General features: G+C 34.0%; 1 protein-coding gene across 7 annotated transcripts in view; it reads left to right on the forward strand.

The window, feature by feature from the left end:
- The window catches only part of prkag2a (protein kinase, AMP-activated, gamma 2 non-catalytic subunit a), a 73480-nt gene extending 59596 nt beyond the window's left edge, over positions 1–13884 (forward strand). For 6 of the 7 annotated variants that reach the window (XM_058764880.1, XM_058764878.1, XM_058764879.1 and 3 more), the window contains 9 exons: positions 2755–2813; positions 6590–6635; positions 6732–6786; positions 7120–7246; positions 7773–7938; positions 8038–8075; positions 8165–8311; positions 10063–10156; positions 12534–13884. In XM_058764880.1, the coding sequence (XP_058620863.1) occupies positions 2755–2813; positions 6590–6635; positions 6732–6786; positions 7120–7246; positions 7773–7938; positions 8038–8075; positions 8165–8311; positions 10063–10156; positions 12534–12571 (770 nt within the window). In that variant the 3' untranslated portion in view covers positions 12572–13884. Of the gene's footprint in view, positions 1–2754; positions 2814–6589; positions 6636–6731; positions 6787–7119; positions 7247–7772; positions 7939–8037; positions 8076–8164; positions 8312–10062; positions 10234–12533 lie in introns of all 7 variants that reach the window. The other variant, XR_009269007.1, reaches the window with a different exon arrangement.
- Positions 13885–15107: the final 1223 nt, after the last annotated feature.

Here is a 15107-nt window from a genome sequence, read left to right on the forward strand (position 1 = left end):
ATGTTTATGCTTTTTTTATTTTTAAATCTTATAATAATGTAGTTATAATGTACATTAATACATTTTACTTTGTTTAATAATTTTATTAATTGAACTGAAAATCCATCTTATTTAAAAAAAGAATGAGAAAATGATCTATTTTTGTGTGAGCTGTCCTTATAAGAGAGACTATAAAAAAAGAGACATCAGAAAGATTACATCAGCAAGGATGGTAAAATCATTTAGTCCTGATCTAAAAAAAATTATAATAATTTATAACCCAGATTAAGTGGCTTCACCTTATAAAACTCGTCCTTTCATTATGAAGGAGTCATGCTGGGATACCCTCTCAACACCAACCACAGAGACTGAATGAGTCACCGGAGAGAAAACTCATGAGCGTCCTGAGAGAGTGACTCAGAGACTGATCCACTGAATATCAAATATCTAACTGTAAATAGACGTCCTCTGAGGCATGCAGGGACAGTATCTGTCCTCTCAAAAGAGATAATACAATCTACAGGATACAGTCTTTAACAAGCCCCTGTAAACACTGTGTCTCACTCATTTATAAATGTAATCTCAGCCTCATAAAGCCTCATATTTCCTGCTTTCTGTGGACAGCTGTGGCTGTTTCGGTAGATTTGCTTGTTCTCCCCAGGCTGCTGATCTGTGCTGGTCTACCATAAGCCTCTCAGCGTTGATAAAGGGCCGTTTGAGTGTGTCTGAAGTGCTGAGTCACGTACCTTGCTGTAGACTCAGGCCCAAACACAGCACTTATTAAAGAGATAGTTCACTAAAAATGAAATTCTGTCATCGTTTACTCACCCTCATGTCATTAGTAGGAGTTATTCATGTTAAATGGAGCTGTGTGTGTTTGGTGGAGGGAAGGGAGAGCAGGTGGAGTCATGCGTGGTGATATTAATTAGCGGGGTTTTGAAACATCTCACCTTTGAGAGCTCCGTTAGGAGTCTCTGTCAGCTTAACTATTAAATCACCACGACGGGTCCAGTATCTGCTTATTAAAAGCTCTTCAGCTGAAAAATGTATAATTTGCAGTTTGATCAGGGGCATGTGATGCTGTTCTGTACATTCACACTGTCAGTTGAGTGTGGCACACTTCCTTTATGATTGTTCTTTTGAACTGGTTTTTAGTCAAAATGATTCACTAAACGTGTGGATCACTTGACTGTATGAACATCTGTTTGGGAGTTAAACGGATATATAACAAATCAATGAATTCTTTCTATCAAGTCGAATGATTTTCAAAGCATTTCTGAATCACTCATAAGCACTGCATAAAACTGTAAAGTGGCATGGTTAAAAAAAACATATATTTTTCTTATAAATTAAACCAAATGTTTAAATTAAATTAAATTAACCAAATATTTAATATATAGTTAAATTATGTGTGTATAATTTTGAAAATAAATATTATTATGATTAATAACAAACATATTTATTATTTTCAAATAAAACAATAAATAAAAATTTACTTAAATATATTTAAATTATTTAACACTGCTTCTGATTATGATAGAGTTCTGTAAAATATATTATGAACTATAAAACTAAAAGGTGGGTGACATGCTGAAATCATAAACAATATTTCATATAATCTATTGTACAGAAACATAAGAATAAAACTATTTATAGTATATAAATTAAACCAAGTAATTTATTATTATTATTTCATTAAATAATAATAATAATAATAATAATAAATTACTTGGTTTAATGTATATACTATAAATATTATTATTATTATTTCATTACATAACAATAATAATACATAAAATAGTATCTAATATATAAATATAAATATATTTCTTATATTATGTCAATAATATAAAATGTATGCCTGTATTATGAACATAAGTTGACATAAAATTCAATTATATTATTATTATATGTTATATAAATTCATAATAAATGTTCACGATAAAATAAAAATAATAAAGTGATAATAACAGTAATATTAAGGAAGCAAAATAAACATTTACCTAAATATTTAAAGATGTTTTTGTAAAATACATTATGATCTTATGAAAGATCTTACAAGTGTTTAATTAAGTGATTTTAATTTCGAAATCAATTTGTTCACCAATTAAACAACACTAAATAATTAAAAATAGAGTATATTTTTGTAGACTGACAGGATCCAGACCGGGTCTCTGCTACTGCTCATGTCCTGAAGCACCACAGTCCCTCATTTCTCCTCTTGCTGAATAAGACTGAGGCCATAATGTGGGCCGGCTTGGCAGGAACAGATATAAATACGCCTGCACCCTTCATCACCTTTTAATCAAGAGAGTGATTACGCCGTGGCAGTGTGAGCGTCTCAGAAACTCTCTCTGCTTTCCTCCGGCACTGATTTAGACACAGTGTCCGCTAGTCTGCTGCCGGGCTTTATGTAATGTAGTAAATACTGCCCTCTCAGATAACACTCATCACTCCTGTGACTCTCCTCTAGGACACTGCAGTGATGCTGACCTACTGTCTCCTCCAGTATCATGTTCATCTGTGTGGATCAAGTCTGTTAAGATTATATATTGAGATCTATTTTGATCTCTTTTAGCTCACGGCTGGCAAAACGCCACATCCCGTAAAAAACCTCCCTGCTCAAAGAGCTCCACTGTGCTCGGAGAAGGGAAACTGTTATCTGAGACCCCATGTTCTTCCACAGTCTTTTTTTCTGGTTTACAGGTGGTCCAAATGAAGACTAAAGTGTTCAGAATCTCTTAAAGTTAATGTGTCTTTCTTGTTTCTCTGCAGGCATGCTAACCATCACAGACTTTATCAACATACTTCACAGATACTACAAATCACCCATGGTATGTAATGCATTCTGTCTTATGTTATTTTTTATTTTTCTAGTTTTCAGAAGAAATGCTGAACTCTTAGGCCAGAAACAAACTCTTAATTTCTATTGTGAGACTCTATTGTGTTAAATGTCATATTATTTTTATTTATTAATTTTAGCTATTCATTATTTTATTATTATTTCATTTATTTTATTATTTTTTTATATAACAGAACTTTTTATAAGGCATTTCTTATGCTATTTTTTCTAGTTTTCAGCAGAAATAGTAAACCCCTAGGCCTGAAACATAATCTTGATTTCATGCACTATTGTATTATTTTATTTTATTATTTTATTTGTGACTAAACGACTAGTAATATTTTGGTCGACCAAGTCTCTTCAGAAATCATTCTAATATGCTGATTTGCTGTTCAAGAAACATTTATTATTATTATTATTATTATTATTATTATTATTATTATTATCAATATTTAAAACAGTTGAGTACATTTAAAAAATTCCATTTTTGATGAATGGAAAGATCGAAAGATCAGCATTTATCTGAAATAAAAAGCTTTTTTGGGGTTTGGGAAGTAATGACAGAAATTAATACTTTATAGCAGTAATATTTAGCAAGGATGCTTTAAATTGATTAAAAGTGACGAAAAATTTATAATCTTACAAAAGATTTCCATTTCAGATAAATGTTGTTTATCAAAATTCTGGTTTCAACATAATAATAATAATAATAATAATAATAACAATAATCAATGTTTTTTTTTTTTTTAGCAGCAAATCAGAATATTAGAATGATTTCTGAAGGATCATTTGACTGTAGTAATGATGCAAAAAATTCAGCTTTGAAATCACAGGAATAAATTACATTTTAAAATACATTCAAATAGAAAAGTTATTTTAAATAGTAAAAATATTTCAAAATTTTACTGTTTTTGCTGTACTTTGGGTCAAATAAATGCAGGCTTGGTGAGCAGAAGAGACGTCTTTAAAAAAAACGTTACAAATCTTACTGTTCAAAAACTTAAGAAACCTTAAATTATATGTGTCACTTTTGTTATTCTTCTCTAGTTTTCAGCAGAAATACTGAACTCTTATGCCCAAAACATATTCTGAATTTAAAACTCAATTGTTAATAAATTTCATAGTATTTTTATTTATGTATCTATTTATTCTGCCCTTAAGACATAACCTTATATATGGCCTTTATGTGATTTTTTTTTTTTTTTTTTTCTAGTTTTCAGCCAAAATTCTGAACTTTTAGGCCCGAAACATCTTGATTTTGTGCATTATTGTGTTAAGAAAAAATTATTTTTATTTCTTTTTCTTTTTTGCTTGGTCACTGATAGCGAGTGTAGACGTATACAGTAAAAGTGCTGCATTCAGCTTTGCCGGCTGGCAGACGGCTGTTTATAGCCATGAGCCTTTTGTGAACCTCACGTCATTTAAAATAACCTACAGCACTCTGCAGTTACTGTGTTCAGATCACACTGACCTCAGGAATCTGGATCAAACGTTCCACAAGCACCTCAGAATCTGTTGTCTTTTGTGCCAATAATTGCTCCTGCAAAGTAATTAAATTGATGTGGATAGTAAATAAATTGCTTGTTTTCTAACATCGGTTATGAAGTTATGCTACTGTAATTTAATATTATCTTTAATTTACAATATAGAGTTGCTTCTTACTATATAATTCACAGCCTCAGATTCACTGTACAAACTTCTCTTCCTGCTCATCAGTATTTATAAGCTCATGTCCTTATTTTTGCATTTTGTTCTTAGATTCAGATTCATGTGAATTTATGCAAGAGCAAAGAAACCACTAATCACTTTGAGTAAAAGCAACATCCTCTCATCCTTTCACACTCCATCAGTTCTTTTCTGCAGAAACAGGAAGTAGTTGAAAATGCTGTAAAGCTTCTTCCTGCGTTTAGAGGAAAGGCACAGCTGTGGCTTAATTATTTATATTCATACGCATATACAACATACTGACAATAATCTCCACTAGACTAACACAAAAACCTTAAGATATGATTCTAACATGATGATTTGGTACTTAAGAATTTTTGATTATTATTATTATTATTATCAAAGATTGAAAACCGTTGTGCTGCTGAATATTTTTGTGGAAAGTTCAAAGAAAGTTTCAAAAGAACAGCGTTTGTTTGAAATAGTAATCTTTTGTAATATTATAAATGTATTTAGCATCACTTTTGATTATTTAATGCATTCTTTCTGAATAAAAATATTAATTTCTGTTAAAAAAAAAAAAAAGGACCGAACCCTAAACATTTATAGCCTTTATGTTTTACTTAAAAAGAAAGTGAGCTGCAAAAATAGGCCATGATTTGGCCCACATTCAGAAATCAACACCAGTTCAGTATTTAGCAATTTAGCCTGACCTAATAAATAATCCAGCGAAGTGGACTTCATATCTACAAAATATTTATATTTACAATAGAAAATCTGTCCCCTTTAAGCACTGTCACATGCTCGCTTGCGCTCTCTTCCCATCATTCCTCTCCAGAGCCTCCAAGAAATCGTGAGCTTTAGCATTAACCCATTTTCCTGTCCCATCGGTCTTATCATGCACTGAAAGGTGCACACGCGCATGCAAGCGCTCGTGTCCGCAGTAATCATTAGCTAACATATGGAAGCAGGAGGCTGTGCATCCTCTGATCAGCCGTGCTTTTATGATTAGTCATGTGGGCCTGCATCAGCAGTGTAGTGCGGCTCTTTAATTGGTGCCGCTGTGGGAAGCCTTAGTCAGCGTTACCGCTTCTAAGGGTCGGGACTATACTCTTGCATCACTTTGTACCATTTCCAGAAATCAGTGCCTAAAGCTGTTCTTAGTTTCTGAACACACACCTGTACCTCGTCTGTCTGAAATTCTCACTACTCAACACATTGTGTTTCAGGAAGTTTTTTTTTTTGGCCTTGGTTTTGGCCAAATGAGAAAAGTTATTGTTCGCATTGCTCACAATGTCTCAAGAGTTTGTAATATTATTAATTATATAATATAGGGATGCACCAAAATTTTGTCCACTGAAAATTATCAGCTGAAAATGGCATTTTCGGTTTTTGGCCGAAAGAGAATGTATTAAATTATGTTAAATTAAAAAGTCTTACAAAATTATTTTATGTTATTGTATTACTGTGTTCTATTATTATATTTCATAATAAATGATTTTTGAAAAGCATTTTCGGTTTCAGTTTTCAGCCAAGTGCATCCAGATTTTTTGGTTTTCCGTAATAAAATATGTTCATTTACATAATAATAATAATCATTATTATTATTATTATTATTATAAACATTTAAACTTATTATTATAAACCTAAATGTCTAATAATAATGCTAATAACAACAGCAGCAGCAACAACAAAACAACAACAATAATAATAATAATAGTATATTATTATGGCTACTATAAATAAATATGGATTATTGATAAGCTTTTAAGTTACATCATTAAGATTTTTAAATGTATTTTTATAATAATAATTATTGTTATTATTGCAAGTATGGTTTGTTAATAAGTTACATATTGCTATTTTGTGTTAAATAATTTTTATTTTTTAGATATTTATAATAATTTATAAAATAATGTAATTGATTATAATAACTTTTATAATAAAATATATAAATTATATTAACTATACTACTACTACTACTACTACTACTAAATAATAATTATTATTATTATTATTATTATTATTACTGTATACTGTGAGAATTTCATTAAAATGTGAATATGTTTGCAATTTGAGTAAAAATCTCTTGTTTTGTTTCAGGTACAAATCTATGAGCTTGAGGAGCATAAAATTGAGACGTGGAGAGGTAAGAAATCCTCACAGGTGGTTCTTTCTAGTGCTTCGTGTTTTGTTTTCTAGATGTTATATTTCATGTTTCTTTCTTTTTTTTTTCTTACAACAGAGCTCTATCTACAAGAAACATTTAAGCCTTTAGTGAACATATTTCCAGATGCAAGGTAAGAGCAATTAATTTCTGTGTTAGCACGCATGTCATTTCTTGCCTTACTGTGGGAAGTCACATGATGTAGGGTGATCTTACACGTATGTTGAAGAGGACATGAGTGTAGTGAACCGCTAGTGTTCCTTTAGTAAACCACAAACTCTTTCCCTCTCACATATTGCCCTTTTCTGTGTGTATTCTGCTGTTTGCTCATATAAATAATTCAGTGCACATTGTCTTGAAGGGCAAACCTCTGAATTTCATTAGGGTCCTCTGAAGTCACCCTTCTGTTCCTCAGGTCACCGCAGTGAAATTGACTTTCTCTGTCTCTGTATGTTTTACGTTTCAGCATATTTGATGCTGTGTATTCACTGATCAAAAACAAGATCCACCGGTTACCCGTCATCGACCCTGTCAGTGGAAATGCACTTTACATTTTGACGCACAAAAGGATCCTGAAATTCCTTCAGCTGTTTGTAAGTCCATCAGTATGTTCTATGTATATCACTTGTGCATTTAGTAAGATTTCAGCTTGCTGTTTTTTTGGCAGGGTTTGAGGTTTAACCGATGCTGAAATAAAGCGCACAGTCATTTCCTCCAGAGTGACAAAGAATGAGGAAGGAATTGAATGAATAGGATGAAAAAGTGCAGAGGAAGGGAGGGGTAGAGCGGATGAAGAGGAAGAGAACAGTCCCTAGATTAATGTCATCTATCTGATCACAATTCCATGGCCTTTCATATGCTCAAGCAGTGTAAACAGCTTCCATCTCTCAGGACAATGTCACAAAGTCTTTGAAAGACAGAGTTTAGTTAAAGTCTAGAACTGCACTGCAGGGGAAAATAAAATATACTTTATATACAAAAAAAGTCTCAGAAAGTGTTTTTTGTTTGACAAACGGGGCAGACAGCCAATGTAATTACTAAAATTATCCATGTTCTTATGTTGCTTGAATTATAAAATATTCATAAGCTGACAAAGTAGCTTGTGTTTATGTGTCTCAGGTGTGTGAGATGCCAAAGCCTGCCTTTATGAAGCAGACACTAGAGGAGCTGAGCATCGGGACGTACAGCAACATCGCCTTCATCCACCCCGACACACCAATCATCAAAGCACTCAGCATCTTTGTGGAGAGGAGAGTGTCAGCACTGCCTGTGGTGGATGAATCAGGTTTGTTTCAAAAGAAAAAATCCAGATTTTGTGTATTCAAGTACTCATGAAATTACTCATTTAAAACGTTTTTTTTTTTTTTGTATTTTTGCCTTTTAGGAAAAGTTGTAGATATTTATTCCAAATTTGATGTCATTGTAAGTATATAATGTAATTATTTTATTGTTAAATGTGGAAAACGTTTGACCTGTACTGCTACAGACATTCAGTATCTTTGTGTTTGTAGAATCTTGCTGCTGAAAAGACGTACAACAACCTGGACGTTAGCGTGACACAGGCACTGATGCACAGGTCACAGTACTTTGAAGGGGTCATGAAGTGCAACAGATTTGAGACACTGGAAACGATAGTAGATCGCATAGTCAAGGCTGAGGTGAGCTTTCCCATTGCCCTCCTTCAACTGCTCTTGCTCTTTATAGAGGAACATTTTATGAGTTGTTCTTGGTAATTTATTCTAGAAGAGCTCTTTGTAATAGGTATTATACATCTGCTCTTGGTAACAGTCAACAGTTGTTCTAGCTCTTTGTAGAGGAAATATTGTAGAGTTGCTTTTGGTGATATATTCTAGAGAAGATCTTGCTTATAGATAGGCAGGTCTTCATAGTCCTTTTAGATAGTATATTCTATTGTTTCTCTAGTTCAGTACAGATGAGATATGCTGGAGCTGTAATAGATATTGTGCAAATTTTCTTGCTCTTTCTAGAGGAAAAATGTTTGAGTCACTCTTAGTAATATATATTCTAGAGCAGCGCTTGGTAAGGTATTTTATACAGTGCTTGAAAACAGTCAACAGTTGCTCTTGTTTTTTGTACAGGAAATATTTTAGAATTGCTCTATATTTTAGAATTATATTCTAGAGCAGACCTTGTTAATAGTAACTTCTCTTTTTTTTCAACAGTTGCTCTTGTTCTTTTTAGGGGTGATATTCTAGCCTTGCTCTTTTTATATACTCTTTTTATATGCTCTTATTATGCTCTTATGCTCTTATCAACAACTGCTTTTTGTCTTTATAAAGGAAATAGTTTGAGTTGCTCTTGGTAATGTATTCTAAAGATAGAAGAGATATTCTAGATAATCTGAGTAATAGATGCTCTAGAGCTGTTCTTTGGTAATATTCTTGCGTCACATTTTGTTCTATATATTCTATAGCTGTTCTAATTCACTATAGAAAATATATTTTATAGTGATATTGCTGGGTTATTCTAGATCAACTGGGTAACAGATGATCTAGAGCTGGTCTTAGCCTTTATCGTGATCATATTTTAGTATGGCTCTTGTTTATAGAGATTCAAGAGCTTCTCTAATTTACTATAGAGGAGATATGCTTGAGTTGTTCTTGGTCTTTACTTTTGGTTCTGTCACTCTAGATGGTATATTCTAGATCAGCTGGGTAATAGATGCTCCAGAGCTGCTTTTAGTTGTTACAGAGGTGTTATTCTTGTCACTCTTGTTTCTAGATATTATAGACCTGCTCTAGTTCACTGTAGATGTGATATTCTAGATCAACTGAGTAATAGATTCCCTAGAGCTGTTCTTAGTCTTTATAGAGGTGTTATTTTGTCTCACTCTTTGTTTCTAGATAATATAGAGGTGCTCTAGTTCACTGTAAATGGGTTATTCTAGATCAACTGGGTAACATATGCTTTAGAGCTGCTCTTAGTCTTTATAGAAGTGTTATTTTGTCTCGCTCTTTGTTTCTAGATATTATAGAGGTGATCTAGTTCACTGTAGATGGGTTATTCTAGATCAACTGGGTAACAGATGCACTAGAGCTGTGCTTAGTTTTTATAGAGGTGTTATTTTTGTCTCACTCTTTGTTTCTAGATATTATAGAGGTGCTCTAGTTCACTGTAAATGGGTTATTCTAGATCAACTGGGTAACCAATGCTCTAGAGCTACTCTTATCATTATCATAGTTTAGTGTGGCTCTTGTTTGTAGATATTCAAGAGCTTCTCTAATTCACTATAGAGGAGATATGCTACAGTTGCTCTTTATCTTTGCTTTACGTTCTCAATATTTTAGAGCTACTCTAGGTCACTACAGAGGAGGTATTCTAGAGCTGTTCATTGTCCTAGATACTCTAGGACTGCTCTAGATGCTGATGTGTCTCTGTCCTCGGTCAGGTGCACAGACTGGTGGTGGTGGATGAGAACGGCAGCATCGTGGGCATCGTCTCTCTGTCGGACATCCTCCAGGCACTTGTTCTCAACCCCGCAGGTATCAATGCTCAGCATTCCTAAAGCACATTTCCAGCAGGACCCTCCTCCTCCCATCCTCTCTCGCCCGAGCCACAGGTACTACCGCCACTGCTGAGGTCAAGGAGACTGTGCATGACCGCTGCCTGGCTCATGATATGTGCGAGGATGGCATGTGCCAACTTATACTTTCTGTTTCCACCACAGAACCAGACGTGATTGGCTTTGATTCCAGCGGGCAGTGTGTGTGTATATGTGTGTACGCCCACATTTCACCGCATATGATTTTGATTAATGATGCACTTGCAGTACATCAGAGCCCCTCCCACTGCAGGGCTTCCTGTCTGCTGATGGATAGTGTCCTGCAGTAACTCAACCACACACTCTGTCCTTTCAACACATGCGTACATATAATGTCATAGGTCTTCCCACTAAGATTATACATTTCTGCTCATAAATTTACATACCCTTGCAAAATATGTAAAATGTTAATTGTTTTAACAAAATTAGAGGATCATATTATTATTTAATACTGTCCTGAATGAGCTGTTTTGCATAACAAATATTTACATATGGTGATCAAGACAAAATAATAATCAAATGTATATAAATGAACCAAAGGTTTACTCACCCTTGAGTTTAATAATAATTTAATGTCATTACCTGGATGATCAACAAATGTTTTTATGTTTAGTTGTGATAGTTGAATTCTTGTTCTGAGCAGTCAAACTGCTCATTTTTCTTCAGAAATATCCTTCATGTCCTGCACATTCTTTGGTTTTCTAGCATCTTCTGTATATTTGAACCCTTTCCAACAGTGACTGTATGATTTTGAGATCCATCTTTACCCACTTATACAACATACAACTATTACAAAAGGTGAAAACATTCACTGATGCTTAAGAAGGTAACACGATTTATTAAGAGCAGGGAGTGTACTTTTATTTAAATTTTATTTAATATTTACTTTTTCATTTAATATTGCCTTTCAGAAGCTGCTTAAGATGTGTATGTTTTCCAGATTTCCAATGTTGTTACAATTTTGAACATTTTGCATATTTTGCAAAGGGAATGTAAACTTATGAGCAGAACTGCATAACCAGTGAAATATGACAGACAGACATCTAAATCAAAATCAGATGATGGGACATAATACACGTCTCTCTATTTAACTCAAACTTTCTGAATTTCCTTCTGAGAGGTCACTGTGTGCTGGGTGTCTGCCTTGTTGGCTGTGAATTTATAACACTGCATATTAATTGCTTCTGTGAAGAGTGTTATGAATCCTAAGTAGCAGATGTGATGCTGCTAATATTGCAAATAGTATGCACAGATCAAAAGACATTCTGCCATGTGGTTGGTCCTGCTCCTGGAGATGGACCTTCCTGCAAAGTCAAGTTTCAATTTATATAAAACACTCTAAACCAGATGATTTTGACGGAGCACTGCAGTGATGATGTATTTTTGTAGGCCAACCCAAGAATTAGCATCACCCTGGATCCCATGACAAAATCCCAACTGGATTGGCTTTTGGATTATTGCACAAAATAAGCTCTGCGACCAATACAAATTTGATTTGTATATCCTTTGTTTATCTTCACTAGTGAACACAACTTTAATGAATTTGAAATCACTAATGTCACCACCATGAAGCTTCTATCAACTCTTTCAGTCTTTATTCAAAAAAACATTTCCCCTGAGTGTGTGAGTTAGAATAGTTTGCAAGAGTACGATTAAAAACACAACAAAGCTGTACTAGTAGTTTAGTTAAATGCTCATTTCTGGGTTTTGGCCTACAAAAATTCTTCATCCTTATTACTAGCAGGTGGATTACAGGCTGTCTAGAACTAAATTCGGCAGAAATCCAGATCTCCAAGCAGCTTTAGTTGAAAATACATGTTCACAAGCTGCCTACTAGTGGTTGTAAGCAGTATTGCAACTAAAAACAGACCTCTCTTTTACATATGTGACCCTGGACCACAAAACCAGTCTTAAGTCGCTGGGGTATATTTGTAGCAATAGCCAAAAATACATTGTATGGATCAAAATTATTGATTTTTCTTTTATGCCAAAAATCATTAGTACATTAAGTAAAGATCATGTTCCATGAAGATATTTAGAAAATTTCCTAATGTAAATATACCAAAACTGAATTTTTGATTAGTAATATGCATTGCTAAGGACTTAATTTGGACAACTTTAAAGGCGATTTTCTCAATATTTAGTTTTTTTTTTTGCACCCTCAGATTCCAGATTTTCAAATAGTTGTATCTCAGCCAAATATCAATGGAAAGCTTATTTATTCAGCTTTCAGATGATGTATAAATCTCAATTTCGAAAAATTGACCCTTATGACTGGTTTTGTGGTCCAGGGTCACACATTGTCTACACTTTTGCAGGTATGACCAGGAAGAAGAGTGAAGCAGAGACGGAGTGATGCTTGCTGAGATTGCTGGGTCATGTGACGTTGCTGTAAGAGACTGAAGTAGAAGCGGAGACCACAAGTTTGGGCCACATCTCGGAATGAAAGAGTGGAACCAGGGAACTTGACCTAGATGTGTGCTGTTAGAATGCAAAAGAAGGGGTAGACGGACTGGTTGATTGGTCTGTTATCTGATTTCTGGATGGACATATTGGGCGATTAAGGTGGATCATCTCTTATTCAGAAGGATACTGTGAACTCTGCCTATTATATCACACTAAGCTTCTGCACGCACACTATAATAACTATACCTTTAGCTAGACCTAAAACTACGCCATCTGGTGATTGAATAATGGTCTGCACTCAGACTACGGACTGTACCATAATCGCCTCTGTTGGAGGGGAGGGGAGGGGGGGGTGTCTGTGCGCAGGGCATTCAGTTATAATCTCAGTATTCAGTGCATGTTATGACTGTTTGTTCCTCGTGTATATACGATTTTCGGCTTGTGGCGTATGAGCCAGTTCACATATTTGTATTTTTGACTACTCCTCCTGAATTTAGGAACTCGTTTATTCTTTCTCCGCCACAGTCCCTTTGTAAATGCAGACAGAAATGGTTTCCTCTGTATCTGTCTATGGTGCCTTCTGTCCAGCAGTTATCGCCCACTACTGGTTGCCAATAGAACAAGATTAATTGAATGTTTAAATATATCAAAGTGAATGTTACAGTTGTTAAAAAAAACCAAAAGCCCCTTTTTTGCTGTTTTAGTGTGTCACTGATTTTATTTATTGCAGAGCTCTACATTTCTTCACTTTGGGTGTTCATTATTTTCTTGATGTTTTTGAAATGATGCTGTAAATGATAATTAAAATGTTTATTTATTTATATTTAACACTTTTGTAATTTTAAAAGCGATATCTAAGTGTGAGATGGAATGATCTATGAAGCCCCTATGCAGTAAAACCACATTCTGATCAATGACTTGATGTTCAATGCAATTCAACCTTAAAATCCCACCTTTTTTTTTCCTGTCTATGAGGCGACTGACCTCTTGTTTGTATCAATTGTACTGTACACGCACGCAGAGCTTCTGTCTGAGGAATCTACAAGTGCCAGAGAAAGGTCTATTTTTCTGTGTGTTCAATGTTGTTTGTAATACTTAACATTTTAAGTTTTCATCATTTGTTTCGAAGATGTTACTGTTGTTGTTATGAAAGAGTAATGTCCAGAGATAAATGCACTTCACTGGCATGAGAATGCTAAAGGATAATCATGCTTTAGATTCGTTTTTTTATTTACAGTTAAATAAAAAAGAATAAACAAAGTCTCTGAAACTTTTGTGTTAAGATGTTTGACATTTTTACAACATGCAAAAAAATAAAAAAATAAATTATATATACAGTCATGGCCAAAAATATCAGCACCCTTGGTAAATATGATCAAAGAAGGCTGTGAAAACATTTCATTGGATAATAAGAATTTAAAATGGGGGAAAATATCATTATGAAATAAATGTTTTTCTCAAATACATGTTGGACACAATTATTGGCACCCCTAGAAATTCTTATGAGTAAAATATCTCTTTAGTATATTCCCATTCATATTCACAATTTTGAGGGTGATTATGAACATGAAATTATCCAGCCATGGCTTCCTGTTTCACAGAAATATAAATAGGAGGGAAAACAAAGCCCAAATTCCTTTAATCATCCATCACAATGAGAAAAACCAAAGAATATATTTCTGATGTGCAGCAAAAGATAATTGAGCTTCACAAATTAGTGAAGTGGCTTTAAGAAAAAAGCTAGAGCAGTGAAAATTCCCATTTCCACCATCAGGGCAATAATTAAGAATTTCCAATCAACATAAAATGTTATGAAACTGCATAACGTGTGTCTATATCATCCTAATGCACGGTGAGAAGGAGAGTTTGAATGGCTAAAGACTCTCCAAGGACCACAGCTGGAGAATTGCAGAAAATAGCTGAGTCTCGGGGTCAGAAAACCTTTTAAAAAATTGTCAAACAGCACCTACATCACCACATGTTGTTTGGGAGAGTTTCAAGAAAAATTCTCCTAGCTCATCCAAAAACAAACTCCAGCATATTCAGTTATCAGACACAACTGGAACTTCAAATGGGACTGGCTTCTGTGGTCAGATGAAACTAAAAAATGAGCTTTTTAGCAGCAAACACTCAAGATGGGTTTGGTGCAGTGGTTCCCAATCTTTTTTTCATGGGCCCCCCCTACCTACACATATGGTAATCTGAGCCCAACCCCCCATATTATATTTATACACGCCCATATATATATATATATATATATATTGAATAATAATAATATTACATTTTTGTCTCTATTTGCACATTTGACATTGAGTTGACAGTAGTAGTTTGAGTTAGGATGCAGATGTAAATTTATGTTCATTATCAAAATCAGTAACGTCTGTAAAAAATTGCAACAACCTCCTTTTTTATATGGTGAAATTTTATTTTTGAGTTTTATTCAAATTACCCATTGTTCTTCCATAGTAGCATACATTTACATCATG

This window comes from Onychostoma macrolepis, chromosome 24 (assembly GCF_012432095.1).
Source record: "Onychostoma macrolepis isolate SWU-2019 chromosome 24, ASM1243209v1, whole genome shotgun sequence".
In the NCBI taxonomy this organism is placed as follows: domain Eukaryota; kingdom Metazoa; phylum Chordata; class Actinopteri; order Cypriniformes; family Cyprinidae; genus Onychostoma; species Onychostoma macrolepis.